We start from the raw sequence: 16,006 nt of genomic DNA, 5'->3' as shown, positions 1-16,006 counted from the left end.
TCTGATTTGATGCTCCGTGCCTCCAGCAGGTCAAGATGCGCATGAAGACAAGTTATGATGGCAGGGATGAAGGAAAGGAAAGGAACGCTGGAAGGAGAGATGGAAAACTGATTGGAGATCAGCATTGGGGCGCTGAAATGTTGTTTTGCAGCGAAACCAGACGAGCCATGTTGCAGTCGAGTCCTCAACTGTAGACGCCCCCATGTGTGACGAATGAGATGACTTCTGCTTAAAAATATTCATAAGCGTCAATTTATTCATTCATTTCCCCCCATATTTTGTCATGTTAAATCCAGAAACCTCATGGGGATATTATATTTACTTTTGTGATGCACATATAATAATGAGACGCAGGACTAAGTCAGGAACATGAAAGCAAACACGTTAGGAAAACAAAAAGCATTGGGATTTCCCTTCTTTTTTTTCTAGATTGGTGTTAATCCTCATGTGCAGAGTTTACATTTTAAAAATATCTGGGGCTTGGAGCTTAATCTGCTTTGGTCACATGACCACGGCTGAGCGAGGATGAAGCAGGACATCAAGACGAGAGATAACAGATTGGAGTTTGTTAAAAACAGATTTCCTAATATGTAGGAAATGATCACAGCACTGTAATATCACTGCAGCGGTTTAGCAGAGTGAAGGCTTGGATTAGATTTGGAGATAACTCCGAAGGTGGGATAACACAGCGGAGAGCAGACATGTTTCATCACAGAAGAAGAATCCACACTGTTACTGTGGGATGGGGGGAGGACACACACTGGTGGCTGTTACATCCTGTGCATGAGGGGCAGTCGATGTGCTTCCCGGGAAGGTTTGAACTTACATGGACGGAAGGAAACCTGACAGAGCTCTGAGGCACAAAGCGGTAAAACTATCAGATCCCCATTTTCGACGTTTGGCTTTGAAAGGTCGTCGTTCAGCAAACTCCACAACTCATCTACTGTCCTGTAGACGAGCACTCTCACCTCTCACTGAGATCCTCCGCCCTGTGTCCGCCGAACGGCTGGAAGCCGGCCCTTTGCGGGGACGCGGGTCTGCAGGGGGAGGCCTGCCCGGGTCGGCCGAGCGAGGCCCGGCGACTCCGACGCCTCTGCAGGCCTCGATGCTTCTCCGCTCCGCCGAGGCTGACGCGCCGGCGGTCGCGGCATCCCGTGGGCGGCGGCTGGCTGTCGTCGTCGCCGTCTTCGTGACGCAGAGTCATCTGGAAGACAGCGGGGCACGGGTGGGAAAGTAAGAGAACTGCAAAAATGCCAAGTCTTACCAAGAGTTTTTTGGTCTACTTTCTAGTGCAAACACCTTAGAATGCTTGAAATAAGACAAAGCTAACTTACAGGTATCATTTCAGCACGATGTAGGAACTGGAACTTTTCATCAATATTACGATTCATTGCTTTAAACCAAGCACCTGTGTCTTACAAGTTACTTCTAAGTTAGTTCTGTCTTATTTCTAGTGTACTAAGATATTTGCACTAGAAACGAGACCAAAGATACTTGGTAAGATTTGATGTTTTTGCTGTGAGTGATAAAAGGTTCTTCTCTTCAAGATCCAAGAAGTTGATCCAAGGTTGATCAACTGCAGTATACAAACTATATATCACATGTGATCTATAATAAACTTTATACATTACCAATGCGTAGTTCGTTTGTACCTCGTAAATGTTGAGCTGCTCCACCAAGTCCAGGTCAGTGCCTTTCCTTCCCAGGTGTCTCTGTGACACTGTGTCCATGCCTTGTTCCTCCAGACTGTCCACCATGTCGTAGAAGGAGTCCTGGTCAGGCAGCGCCGCGAGTGTCTGCAGAAACCACCAAAAACATAAGACACAACATGCGGTATACGTTATGTGGTCAAAATGTTATAGAACACAACTCAAGGCCTGGAGAGGCAAATCCAGCCAGGTTTCTTACGTGGCTCTCTAGGGTCCAGCATGAAGCTTAAATAAAACCTTCTAGATGGCCGTTGTGTGCTTAAATTTTACTCTATCAATCAAATCAAAGCAGTTTTTGTCTTTACATTTCCAACCAATCAGTTTTTTTGATTCCGCGATCGCTAAAATTCACGTAGAATCAACAGAATCCCACACTTTTTCACGCCAACGCATCATTGTGAGTTTACTACAAGTTTTCAACAGACATTGTCAAAAACTTTGAGCTTCCACGATGCTAAATCCCACCTGCAGGTGGCAGTATTTCTTACTTCTATCCTCAACCTTACATGATGTCCAGTTTTAGTCAGTGATCGATGTGGAGTATATAAAAAAAAAGTCACTTTTATCATCACACGAGTGAAAATATTGCAAAATGTATCGCAAATGTGTCTAAATCAGGGATTTTGACTGCAGAAACAATCCCAATCATCAGTGTAAAGAGACGTTTAGTATAATTTAATCTAATCGAATGCAGACACAACTGTTTACTAATATTCTAGCAGTTTGTTAATGGGTTTTATCAACACATTCTGGCACAAATGGCCCTTTGAGAGCAATCACGCCCTGGACATGGCCCAAGATGAACCACAAAAACTATTTATTATTATTATTAATTTATTTATTTACTGAAGGGGCTCAAAATACTCCAGAGAAGCTCTCATCAGCCCACCTTGTTGATGAGGGTCATGGCGTAGACCAGCAGCTCGGTGTCCACTCCGTCTTTCTCCTGCAAGATCTCCATTGCATTGAACCAAGACTTACAGCCTGAAATTGGCACGGATAATAAAATATTAACTCTCATCTGCATTCAAGCAAACAAATAAAAAAATCAATACGAGGAGAAAGTACTTATACATATACATGGCTGTACCTCTCTTCGCGTCCACGGAGGTGATGGCCTGTATGAGCAGTGGCGCGTTGGACTCGGAGTACTCCACAAACACCAGCAGCAGCTTCAGAGCCGTTTTCACCACCAGACGGAACTAAAAGGGGGGAAACAAAAAAAAACCAAACAAACGTGAAAACACGTTTCTGAAACGTGTTTCTGAAACACTGCCTGTTCTTACCCCATTTCATGATCACAACTTACTGTTTCCTCCCTTCCCGGTTTTTATTTGACTCCCCAAAATAAACCATTTCATTCCCCCACTTCACTTGGTGTAGCAATGTGTTATTCTAGATGGACTGTGGAAATTTTTCTTAAAAATGCCATATTCCCATTGAGTGTGATTCTAATCCTCATTCAACCTGCTTTATTGTACAGAAAAATAAATCAAACCAAAATATCTCAACAACTGGTAGAAAATGAAAATGATCTGTGGACATAGTGGGAACAAAATGTTCAAACAGCGATACCACGACGCTTTTTAGGGGGGACTTAGTTTGCTTCATGCTTTGACACATAATGAATAGCATAGTTTTAAGATGTGGAAGCAAAGAAAAACAGACGTTATTTTGCTCCTTTGTTTGTTTGTCTCCGTCTCTAAGCAAACAGTAGCACTTCTGCGAAGATGTGCATTTGTTTACACAGAGCTGGGATTCGGTGATAAAAAAAATAAAATAAAAAAAAACCCTCCATAATGCAAAATGCGTTTCAGAGAAGAGAGTCAGTTCACAGACAGACTGCAGTTAGGGTTGCATTTGATGTTAAGGGTGACAGTTACGGTCAGGAAAGTGGCTGTTACGGTAAAACGGATTATTTTTAGTGTTGTTTTTTTATATATATACGAATCTCCCCCCTCTCCCGGTGTTGCATGCGATTCGTCCTCCCTCAGCAGCCGGTGAAGCTCTCCAACAAAAGGTGCTGCAGAGTCCTAAATGCAGAGTTTATATGCCGCACACGTTATAATATCTGTTTACACGCTCTCCGCAAGATCAGCTGAAGAAGGAAAGAAAAACGAACCACGTCAGCTGAGAGCGCAGGCTAAAGTCACAGATGTGTTTGTGTGCGTTTCCTTGGATGGCTGCTAAAAATACAGTTTCCCAAACAATGGGTGGCTGTTCAAAGCTAATGACAGCCTGCAGTCCTCTTTTTTTTCTCTCTCTCTCTCTCTCTTCTTTTTCGTTTTGTGCACAGACGCTTCGCCGTTACCTTTGAGCCAACCAGAGTGTAGAGCCACTGGATGGTCTCCGGGTGGCCGATGACGCCGTTCATCCCGTCCACGTACAGCATGATCTGCCCCAGAGCTGACAGAAGGATCAGGAGAGAGATACAAGGTTTGAGATTTTTATCCACAACTATGTACTGAATTCAGACCAAACACAAGCTAATTTAACGGCGACGGGCGAGAAATCAACGCAATTTGAAGTTCTAAAATCTCTCAAAAATGTTTTGACACATCAACACGTTGAAAATAACAACTTTTGATTGTGCCGTAAGTGAGTAAGAGTCTTTTGGCTGAGAAATTCCACTTTTCATGAAACTATCAGAAAAAAAAAAAAAAAAAGAAACTTCTCTGTTACTTCTCAGACTGACACATTTGTAAATGGCATCATGGAGAGTTTGGAGCTGAAAAGTATAACGGCATCAAGCAAATTGTCGGTAACGGTTTTATTGCTTTTCATTTTGCCAAACCGAAACATTTTTTTTAACTCTTGTCCTCCTTAAACATGGCAGCTTCTTTGAAATCTGTATTGGTCACACATTTACAGAATCATGACTGAGTAGGGTGGAGCAAATGGTATGTGGTTTAGAGATAAAGGAAGAAAGTTCATTTGTAATAACTGCACTTTAAGTGCCAAAAGTTGTGCTACTCAGGGCTGATCCTGTTTAAAAAAAACAAAGCTATTTTTTCTTTTTATCTTGCATGCTTTGTATCTAAGATTGTGTTGCATCTGCATCCAAATCTATCAGTTTTAGTCTTTATGGTGAGCAGCCAGGCTGGTCTCTGTGTCCTTTTTTAAGTTATGATCTTTCAGCTCATGGAAATCTGCACAGATTTCAAATAGTGGAAGAAAGCGTCCCACTAAACTGCTTGAAGTGAGTAAAAAGCTGTAAATATAAAATGTGTACTGTACCGTCATATTTAAACAGCTATATTAGAATTTTTTACAGTACAGGAGGCTGTTGACACCCTCCTATTGTCTCTGGTTGGTTGTTTTTGCATTTTTGCAGACGGCGGTAGTAACACTGGGAGGAGGTGGAAGAGCGTGATTTTTTTCAGATGACCCGTCTCATAGGAACCGTCATGTAATGGTGACAGATTTAATAAATATGGAAAAATATATTTTTATAAAAGTTGCAAACTACAGACTGAACTGAGAGCCACAATAATCTGCAGGGATGCTTCTGCTGGTGTTGACAAAAAAAACAACAACAACATACTTTAAACTGAAAGTAAGAAAAGACACTCCACCCATCTTGCTGGATGAATATGACATCCTGTTGCAACAGAGCAAAGCTCGGACATCTTGATGTAACGCTCTTGATAAATGCGCAGGTCTGGACTGCAAGGTTTGGTGTTAACCAGTTTGTAGAATCAGAAGTAGGTGTGGCATAGAGTCATGATTGGGTGAATAATTAATGCAACTGATGCAAAGAGGTTTGTTTACACTGGCATTTATTGCAGTGGCAATAATAATAATAATAATAATAATAACAACAACAACAAAACCAAAATAAATTGCTCAAAGAAACAAGAGGAGGGGGAAAAATAAAGCAACCAACAAAAAAGAAAAATAATAATCAGTGATACTTCAAATCCAAAAGTCCAAAAGAAGTCCACGAACAAAGGGAGAATAGTTCTTTTCCTTTAGATACTCCCTTAGAGTTTAGTTTGTTTCCTGTGTGGAGAGTGTCGTTTCGTTTTCCTACCACCAGGTGGTGTGTGGGTAGCTCGCCATCCACCGTCATCAAGTGAGTCAATGAAGGAGGAAAAAAAACCTGACCTAAAAGGCCAGAAAACATACATTAAGTTCATATATAAATGTTATATTTATATAAGCTAAATGGCGGGGGGAAATAAAAACAATTAAATACATACTTGCTATGGAGGATAGGTGGAAAGCCGGAAGTAAGGTCATGTAGCGGATGACGATTGTAGAATAGTCAACTATTTTTTACAATATGCTCCACCACAACTCTTTGAACGTCCTGTGGAATAAGGCCGTTCCTTGACAAAGGAACCCTGTGGGTTGGTGGTGTAATGGAGTGGCTGGGTCCAGGTGGCTCCCTGCCAATCAGTGGACAAATGGGTTGGAGGGGCTGAAGGGGCTTGAGGCACAGTTGCTTTTTATTTCCCAAAGTTATGGGGGGAGGAGAGGAGAGAATGGATATTTCAGGCGCCTGAAATAATCTGTTCCCCATACATAAAATGGAAACAAATTAATTTACTGTTTCCAAATTCTCAAAAATTATGTGTGATTGCATACTAGACATTTCCTTAATCCAGTAATCTGTCATATTTTATATTAGAACGGGATTTACCAAAATCCCGTTCTATGATCTTTTCAGGAAGTCTTTATTTTTTGTGCCCTGTGCCCAGCCAACTTCCATCCTCTTGTATCAGAAATGAAAAATTACACAGGTGTTGGAAACCTGTGTTTGTTGACTGACTTTTATTTGTGACGATTAAGAGACAAAAGTTGAAAAAAGATCGATTCTCTTCGTGTTTAAAATAACACAAATAACAAAATTTTGAAACCTGCCGATTAAACTGAAAGTTACAACAATGACATGATTATACGAGTAGTTTTTTTTTTGTTTTTTTGGGGGGTTTTTTAACCGAGAAATCGATCAGAAGCGCCGTGAAAATGGTCAGATCCGCCGGATCCGCCTCTCTGGCTGCAATGCGCGCTCCCGACTCAGGGGGGACAGATTTTCACAGGTGAACAGAATTTCGCACAAGACCGGAAATACACATGAGGATCCCAGAGCTTAAAGGGACGGTGGTTGGGTCATGTTGGTCACGTGGGTTACATTGAGCTTGAGGAAGGAAACCTTGTCCTCTGTCAAACATGATTCTGGATGCAAATGTGAGATTTGAGGCTCTGTCCGCGCTTCTGGGGACAAAAGTAACATCCCTCGATGGCGGGAACCCTTGGAAAGCTGCTCCCGTTTTATTAGTTGGAGGTTTTTTTAAACAACTGATCCCCGACAATATAACCATTAGCGCATGCAGCAAATTTCATCCATCGACGAAGGAGTTCTTCATCGATGAGAAGGAATTCTTTGACCCGGATTATGACTTCGACTTCACTAATCTCTCTGACTCGGCTGATTGCATGAGAGGAAATGAGACGTACGAGCGTCCAAAAGGCTGGTACCGCATGGCCCTGAAGGTCAAAGGTAAATATCCGGAGGGAGACGCCTGGTTGGGCACCAATGGATGGAGGAGTAACTCCGTGCCTGGAGAGTGGCCTGTGTCCTACCATGGAACCGGGTTAGAAGGAGAGAGAGGCATCATCAGCAGTCACTACAAAGCTGGAGATGGGCAAGTATACGGAAGAGGAATCTACTCGACGCCTGAGCTTCATGAAGCGGAGAAGTACTCTAAAACCTTCACGTCAGGGTCCACAGGAAAAACCTACACAGTGATCATGCAAAACCGAATCAATCCGAAGAAGAGGCAGATTTGTGACAAATACTGGCTCATCCCTGTTCCGGAGGGAACATCAGCAGATGAGGAGAAACGCATCGTTGAGAGTTCAATACGCCCGTACGGCGTTCTGATCAAGGAAGTTGAAGACTAACTCCAGAGGCCTAAAAGACTGGAGCCAAGAAACATGAAATCTAATTTGTTTCATTGTGGACAATTTAATTCTTCTCACATGAGCCAACAAAGAAAAGGTTTGATCAGCTTTACGTTATGAGCATTCTGTAAATTGTTTAATTTTATATGCATTTGTAGCTGATTAAAAAATTGGCGCACTAGTTTAGTTACCAAATGCAAGTCAGTTTATGCAGCATCATTGCTTAAATCTGACAGTTTTGTTTGTGGTTTGATTTTTCTTGCATTGTTCTGAATAAAAAACAAAGTGAAACTTAATCAAGCGACTCACAACGTTGCAGTTATGAAGATATCATGAAGATAACATTTTCTTTGTTTTATACCTTTTTGTGTTTTCTCGTTCTGTCTAGCTGCAGATTTTGACTTTGATTTTGTGCACGTATTTTGTTTCAGGTTTGTAAGATAAAGTAATTAGTTCAGGTATTCGTCTGCTGGTTGTTTTATTGCTGCTTGGTGGGTTCTTTTTTTTTTTTTTATGGAAATGAGCCATCGATAAACAGACACAGGCCACACCGGGGGTTTCCACTAGCAGCACAATTGCTTGCATTCATTTCACCATTGTGAAAGGCCAAGGGCTCAATAGTGATTGAAACTGTAAATGTGATGGAGAATGCAACGTTTCTACTAAGGCTATTGCAGCTGTTTTTCATTAAACTAACAAAACAATGTAGACTTTGTGCATGTTTTATGTATATTCTGAATATGTACACATGCACTCATGTGCCGGGTGAACGCTTACCCTACCTTAAACAGCATTCATAAATCATCTACTTGTACATTCTTTAAAATCCTGGTAACTGGAAGAGAAGTTGGGTTGGTTGTCTTTTGCTCTTGTTGAGCTTTGAACAATTTGGGTAAGATTGACATTATCTGTAAATTGTTTTAGCTTGTTTGTTTGTAGTTTATTGTACCAGTTGATAAAATAACTTCCCTTTTAAAATTACAGTTACATAAAATAACCCTAAGTTGATCATAAAACATATCTTTAGATGTCCCTTCTGAAATGAACTGAGCAACTATGAGAAAAACAAACGATATTTGGTACTGTACTTCTGTACTGCCACTTAGCCAAATGTAATCATCAAACGAACATTTGGAAACTCAGTCAACATGGGAGCTTTCACTGCGAACCACGGTGATCTAAAAATGATGTTTCTGCTGGTGGTGGTTCCAAAATAAATTTAAAAAGAAGTTAAAACTGAAAGTAAAATAAATTTCCCACTTCTGACTTTAGACACTTTCTGTCTGATCACAACATCCTGTAGCTACAGAGCGGCGTGCTGGCACCTTGGGCCTCAGGAAGGAGCTGCTGGTTTCTGTCTCAACTTTACATTTGGACAAAAGCAAAACTCATTTTTATACAATTAATCCTGGACAAATTAAGCAGGTATGGTGAGGAGTTCTTCATCAACGAGAAGTCCTGTTTTGACCCAGGTTATGACTTCGACTTCACTAATCTCTCTGACTCGACTGCTTGCTGACTTACCAGTGCCAAATCAGAGAGCACTGGTATACCGCATGGCCCTGAAGGTCGAAGGATGGAGGAGTAACTCCGTGTCTGAAGAGTGGCTTGTGACCAACCATGGAACCGGGTTAGAAGGAGCCAGAGGCATCATTAAGAGTCACTACAAAGCTGGAGATGGGCAACAGCATGGAAGAGGAATCTACTCAACGCCTGACGCGAGGAATCTACTCAACGCCCGCCTAAGCGGAGAAGTACTGCAAAACCTTCACGTCAAAGTTCACAGGAAAAACCTACACAGTGATCATGCAAAACCGAATCAAACCAGAGAAGAGGCAGATTCATGGAAACTACTGGCTCATCCCTGTTCTGGCGGAAACGTCAGCAGAGGAGGAGAAACGAGAGTTCAATACGTCTGTACGGCGTTCTGATCAAGGAAGTCGGAGACTAACTCCACAGGCCTAAAAGACTAGAGCCAAGAAACATGCTCTCCAAATTTCTTGAAGATGAATAGTTTATCACTAATCTCACTGAGGAAAGAAAAGGTTTGAATCAGCGTTAATGAGAATTAGGTAAATTTTCTTTCATTTTCGATATAATCCTAAAAATACTGGTGCTCTTGTTTAAGGTTATAAAATGTGAATTTGTGGAAATGAAATTTAATCAAGCAACTCAAAAAGTAGCAGTTAATCCCATTATGAAGATATACAAAGACATTTTATTTTATGCCTTTGCTTAGCTGCCAATATTTTAAAATGCAGATTTCAAATACTGCGCTTCAAATCCACTGGATAAAGAATACTGGAAAAGTATTTCTATGCACCTATTTTGTCTCAGGTTCATAAGTTATCCTAATCGTCAGTTCAAGTATTCAACTGTTGGTTGTTTTATTGCTGCTTGGTGGTTTTTTTTTTTTTTTTTTCTGTTTTTTATGGAAATGAGTCATCGGTCAACAGACACAGGCCACACCGGGGGTTTCCACTAGCAGCACAATTGCTTGCTTTCATTTCACTATAGTGAAAGGCAAAGGGCTCAACACTGATTGTTTAATGAGATGGAGAATGCAATGCTTCTTACTAAGACTGTTGAAGCTTTTTCTATTAAATTATTAAGAGATAAGAGACTTATGTTGGTTGGCAAAGAAGCCACCAGTAATCACTGGGTGAGCAGAACAACAGTTTTCTGCAGGTTCTCAGTCTCAGCAGTTCTCAGTCCTTTTCCGTTTCAAAGATTTTCTGTTCTCCTGCCTTGGAGCCTAAATCAGACCCTGACCATTAACTTACAACAGCGTTCGTAAATTATCTGCTTATATATTAATATTCTCTGTATAGTTGGGAACTGGAAGAGAACTTGCATCGGTTCTCCATTGCAAAAGTGCCAACTAGCAAGAAAATAATAATAATAATATTAATAGAAAGTGGTTTCGACAACCTGCGGTCAACATCATTGATCAGAACTAAGACTAAAGTGAAAACTAACAACTCATTTAACAGGATTTAAGCTCAGGTGGAGTTTGGAGTCTCCAATTTCTTTATCTGGTTTTAAACAAGAACTGCCTAGTTTTAGTTACATCTTGTACCTGCAAAGTCCAAGGACTGTATTTCTTATGGTTTATTGCCTGACACATTGTTATTACTCCGAAATATTTAATAATATCGTTAGTTTTTGTGTTGTATCTTGTAAATGTGATGGCTTGTTTGCATCTTACATACAAGCCACTGTTTCCAGAAAACAACTTTAAAACTGAAAGTAAGAGAGTTCGACCTCTTATCGTGTAGTCACTGTTTGACTACATGATAAGAAGATCCTGTCACCACAGAAGTGACACTCGGACAGCAGAAAGCAGCAGCTTGTTTCTCTGTCAAACATGGTTCTGGATGCAAATGTGAGATTTGAGGCTCTCTCCGCGCTTCTGGGGACAAAAATAACAGCCCTCGATGGCGGGAACCCTTGGAAAGCTGCTCCCGTTTTATCAGTTGACGATTTTTTTATACAACTGATCCTCAGCAAGAAAACCAGCTTTGCAGAGGAGTTCTTCATCGATGAGAAGGAATTCTTTGACCAGGGTTATGACTTCGACTTCACTAATCTCTCTGACTCGGCTGCTTGCATGAGAGGAAATGAGCCGTACGAGCGTCCAAAAGGCTGGTACCGCATGGCCCTGAAGGTCAAAGGTAAATATCCGGATGGAGACGTTTGGCTGGGCACCAATGGATGGAGGAGTAACTCCGTGCCTTGAGAGTAGCCGGTGTCCTACCATGGAACCGGGTTAGAAGGAGCCATCAAGAATCATCAAGAATCACTACAAAGCTGGAGATGGGCAAGCATACGGAAGAGGGATCTACTCAACGCCTCAACTTAATGGGGCAGAGATCTACTGCAAAACCTTCACATCAAAGATCACAGGAAAAAAATACAAAGTGATCATGCAAAACCGAATCAAACCAGAGAAGAGACAGATTCATGGAAACTACTGGCTCATCCCTGTTCCAGCAGGAACATCAGCAGAGGAGGAGAAACGCATCGCTGAGAGTTCAATACGTCCGTACGGCGTTCTGATCAAGGAAATCTGAGACGGGAACTGTGACTTTAACCAGAGCCAAGAAACATTCAGACTGAAATGTGCTCAATCAGGCAAGTTCAAGATCTTTTGTTTAGAACTGTAATTTTGATTCAAGCTTATGTCAAAGTATGGTGAAGTTTATTAAAATACAGGTTGTGCAGGAGCAAGGATTGTTCAAGATCTGATGACAAAGAAGCTACATAAAACCAACAAAAGACCAAACTGGCAACTGTTCTAGTTAATCCTACCGAGAGTGTCAGAATGAATCATTTTCTGATTTAGCTGTAAATCTTAAACACAGGCAAATATATTACTGATAATGATAGTGTGCGAGAAGGGCTACCAGATAAATCTTTAATATTACATGCAGGAAGCTGATTGTTTTTCGTGTGCTTGGCTGTGGGAGTTTCTTTTTATGTACTTCAGCTGCCAGCTGATAAAGAACAGTCGGCGGTTTTCCACTAGCATGGATTTTCATTTTCAACCTTTATTTTCAGGTGAAAATCTGGGTCACACAAAAAGGCAAAGATGCTAAATATGTCATCTTCCACTGCAAACTGCATTTATAATATAAAACCAGATACACTTTTTCTTTCAACTTATTTGATAACATTAATAAATTATGTTAAATTTATTTTACACCAGGTGAGGAAAAAGACGCCTTTGCCAGCCTAACAATGCATTTTGACTCAGGAAAATAAAAAAGCTGCCATATCCATCTTTATATTTTCAGAAAAACCCATAAGTTTATGACCTTGACCGGAGAATGTGTGCCATGTTTATGTTTATGCCTCAATCATGATTGTCTCATGTTATTTTGGCAATAAAGAGATTTACTGCATGCTGTATCTTACAGTTTTTTCTCAGTCGTTTTGGAGCATTTCTCGAATCATCCTTGAAAGTTGCAAAAAGGTACGTGCATTTCTCAAAATGATTCCCACAAACAGAAAAACATGATGGGTTACCTGCAAAACCCAGCATCTTTCTCAAAATCCTTAGTTCATCTATGAAAATAAACCATGTGGATCAATGAACACATCAGCATCTCAGAATCTGTTTCATTCATTGTGTTTGGATAAGACAGACAAATTGATTAGCCATGTTGTCAATATAACAGAGGACTTTGGAGGGACATTCTGTTGTAAACTGCAGTTAAAGTTTTGATTTCTTGTTTTGTAAATGGTAATTATGGGAGACAAATGGCAAGAGACTGGACAAGATTCGCATTTATGCTTTTACTGTGATTTGTAAAAGCATAAATGATACAGAAAGCAGAGCACAGAAAAAAACAAAGGAAAGCTACAATGCAGTTTTCATATACTTTCTATCTCCACATTGAGAAAAAGTCCTATATGATTAAGGACTAAAGAGCAGTGTGAGAGGAACTCAGTCAGTATCTTACTGTGGGCCATAAACCATATCCTGAGCGATGGAAGCTACCACGCTCTGCCTCTTCTTCAGTTTGGCCTGCTAACTCCTCAGCCACAGCCTCTTCCTGTCTCTGTGTTGACTCAGCCCAAATCCTTGTCTGTCCATTGTCAGAAATGTAACACTGTGTTTTTCTCTGGCTTTACACTTGACCAAAAATCTTCTGACAGCATTTTTAACTGTCTGTAATGTCCTTCACAATCCTCGAAGGAGGATTAACCTCAGAGCATAGCGTGGCCACAACCATGCTTCACTGTGAATGAGGAGCCAGCTAGGTCGCTATATATGGGCTATCTATGTAGATAGATAGCTAGGCTGTCACATGTCGATAAACTGCATTAATAATATGCAGACATCCTGTCACATGTCTATGTCTCTCTGAACTCCAGTTTGCCCACCATGTTGGTTTATAAATGTTATTTAAAGAAACAGAAACCTGTGAAATACCAAAAGTTCACTAATAAAATAGAGAAGTTGTGGAGAGTCAACGTCTCAGTGGTGACAGTGGTTACCGGTCCACTTGCAGGCACAAGTTCAAACACACCCAGATGTGCTATTTTATTACCGTACTTAAAAAAAAAATCTACTCATGTTCAGGTAAATCAAATCTGTTTCCAGTTACACCTTAATTTATAAGGTAACACATCATTCTCATTTTTAGCACTTTAAAAAAAAAAATCTAATTCATTTTAGATAAAACTATGACGTCCCAGAACATCCAATCGAATTCTTTCTACATGAATGCCTGAACACACTTTTTAAGTGATTTCAATGAATGGTCATGAACAGGGAGGTGCCGAACTGGGTTGGAGATGACTCATCATTTGAATTATGTCAAAGCAGGTTAAAATCTACAACAGATGGGACCCTGGGAGTTGAACCGCTCACTTCGACTCTACGGTCCACCACTGGTCATCCTGCTGCACTTTTAAATGCGGGTCATTTTCCACCCCAATGGGGTTTAGCTTTGCCATTACCTTTTTTATATCATTCAGATTATTGTTTTGGGGTTTCCACATATGTACAACATTACTGGGTGTAATGGAGAGACGAATTACCTCTTAATATATAGTTCTGGTAGTTCTGGTCAGCCTCTGCTCCCACTTTGATGAGACAAGTCAAACCTTCAGCCATTACAAACTCATGGACAAGGTCTTTATCATCCTGAAATAACAGAGAGAAAATTAAAAAGAAAAAACATCTAACTGTAAAATGAAACTATAATTGACAACTCATTAAAAGTTGCAATCTCACAAATTACCACATGATGTCAGTAGTGTGCAGAACAAGGATCAGCACAACTTTCTCACTTTAATAAATGCTTCAGGGTTTTCAGTAAGATGTTTTGATTGTTTTTCCTTTTGTAAACATTTTAAGCAACACAAGTCAGCATAGCTGGCTGAACAAGTGAAAAATAAAAGTGTTGCCTTCAGCTGCACTTTATTTAGCCTATTATTTAGTCCTTCAAAGTAGCTGAGCACAAAAATGAATTGTCTAAACTCTCTTCCCTAAATTATTCACACCCAAATATAAACTGCTAAGTTGAAAGGAATATCTCAGTTTGTCTGTGACAACAAACTGAGGCTTGCTGCATTTACAACGTGTTACCTGAAAGATCTGCTTTAAAGAGAACAGAGCCCTTCTCAAGTCCCGTCCATTGGAGTTATAGAGTTTCTCTGCAGAGAAGGAACACAAAACAAAGTGCATTTATGATACCCAACAAAGGCTGGTACACAGCAACATGTTGACATTTATCTCCCTGAACATCTTTCATCTCTCTCCAGTCTTCACATGTTTTATGGTGAGGAGAGGATCAATAAAACCTGTAGGTGAAATGAGTTTCAGCTGTGTCGAAGTTGCACAACAGGCAGCAGTTTGACGGAGCAAAACCACACGATTTGGTAAACTGAGGCGAGCGCTTTATTTCACTTTTACCAACTTCTCCATAGGCATGTGGATGAAATGTTTCCTGGACACACACACACACATGCATACATACAGAAGGACACACATGTATGACACAAGGACGATCCGAGGTCTGTTGGAATGTTAATGGGTTGCTGGCTGGAGTTCAACATTGAAGTATTCGGGTCACGACTCGGAAACTTTTCAGGGCAGATGTCTACAGGCCTTCATACCCTCACAGTGATCCCTAACCTGCTGAGAAGTTCTTCGAATGAAACAACAGCACGATGTTTTATTAAAGTTTTATTTCAATTTTCTTACATCTTTCACTGCATTGATGTGAAACTTCATACAACTACAGCAGTGCTATATAACAACATCTCATAGGAATGAGTCCAGAGGGATCTTTGGCCATGTCTCTTTGCACAATTTCTCTTATGTTCTCCAGTTTTCTGTAGGTTTGAAGCATGAACACCAACATGACCATGGAAGAATGCTGATTTTGTGTCTGCGAATGGATAAGCCTTGCGATAACAAATTTTGCTGGACAATAAATTATCCCAGAAACTATTGTGATAAACGATAATATTGCTATTTTGAGACTATTAAGAACAGATATACTGATAATGGCATCATAATGCGAGGTCGTTATTCAGACTGGAACTGGAAGATGTTTTAAAGTTGAAAATAAAACACAATGACCAAAAAAGGAAACACAAACAACATACAACCTAAACCATAAATAACATGGGTTATGAAATTTATATAAAAAAATGTACGTTAATAAATGTTAATCGTCAGAATGGAAAACATCGAGCTCATTTTAATTGATCGTGCCACGGTGAAATATGTCTATACGTGTTTCGAAGCGTTATCCACCATCTACCCAGAATAAACTAAATTTAAAAATTGCCAAGCTTAGACATTTCAATATGACAATCAACACACATCTGCCCTTCTGTATTAACAAGTCTTTCCACTTTTGAAGAAC

At 40.3% G+C, this 16,006-nt stretch overlaps 1 protein-coding gene across 4 annotated transcripts in view; it reads right to left on the bottom strand.

Annotated features, from left to right (window-relative positions):
- fhod3a (formin homology 2 domain containing 3a) overlaps positions 1-16,006 on the bottom strand; it is a 70,658-nt gene that overhangs the window by 20,106 nt on the left and 34,546 nt on the right. For all 4 annotated transcript variants that reach the window (XM_016675173.1, XM_016675172.1, XM_016675174.1 and 1 more), the window contains exons 4-10: positions 14,719-14,786; positions 14,169-14,274; positions 4,021-4,115; positions 2,800-2,911; positions 2,599-2,693; positions 1,653-1,796; positions 969-1,204 (exon numbers count right to left, since the gene is read on the bottom strand). In XM_016675173.1, coding sequence (XP_016530659.1) covers positions 969-1,204; positions 1,653-1,796; positions 2,599-2,693; positions 2,800-2,911; positions 4,021-4,115; positions 14,169-14,274; positions 14,719-14,786 — 856 coding nt within the window. The remainder of the gene's footprint in view (positions 1-968; positions 1,205-1,652; positions 1,797-2,598; positions 2,694-2,799; positions 2,912-4,020; positions 4,116-14,168; positions 14,275-14,718; positions 14,787-16,006) is intronic.

The sequence above is a fragment of the Poecilia formosa genome, unplaced genomic scaffold (assembly GCF_000485575.1).
Source record: "Poecilia formosa unplaced genomic scaffold, Poecilia_formosa-5.1.2 Scaffold107, whole genome shotgun sequence".
NCBI lineage: Eukaryota > Metazoa > Chordata > Actinopteri > Cyprinodontiformes > Poeciliidae > Poecilia > Poecilia formosa.
The sequence above is the reverse complement of the archived record's forward strand: the minus strand, read 5'-3'. Positions and strand labels throughout refer to the sequence as shown.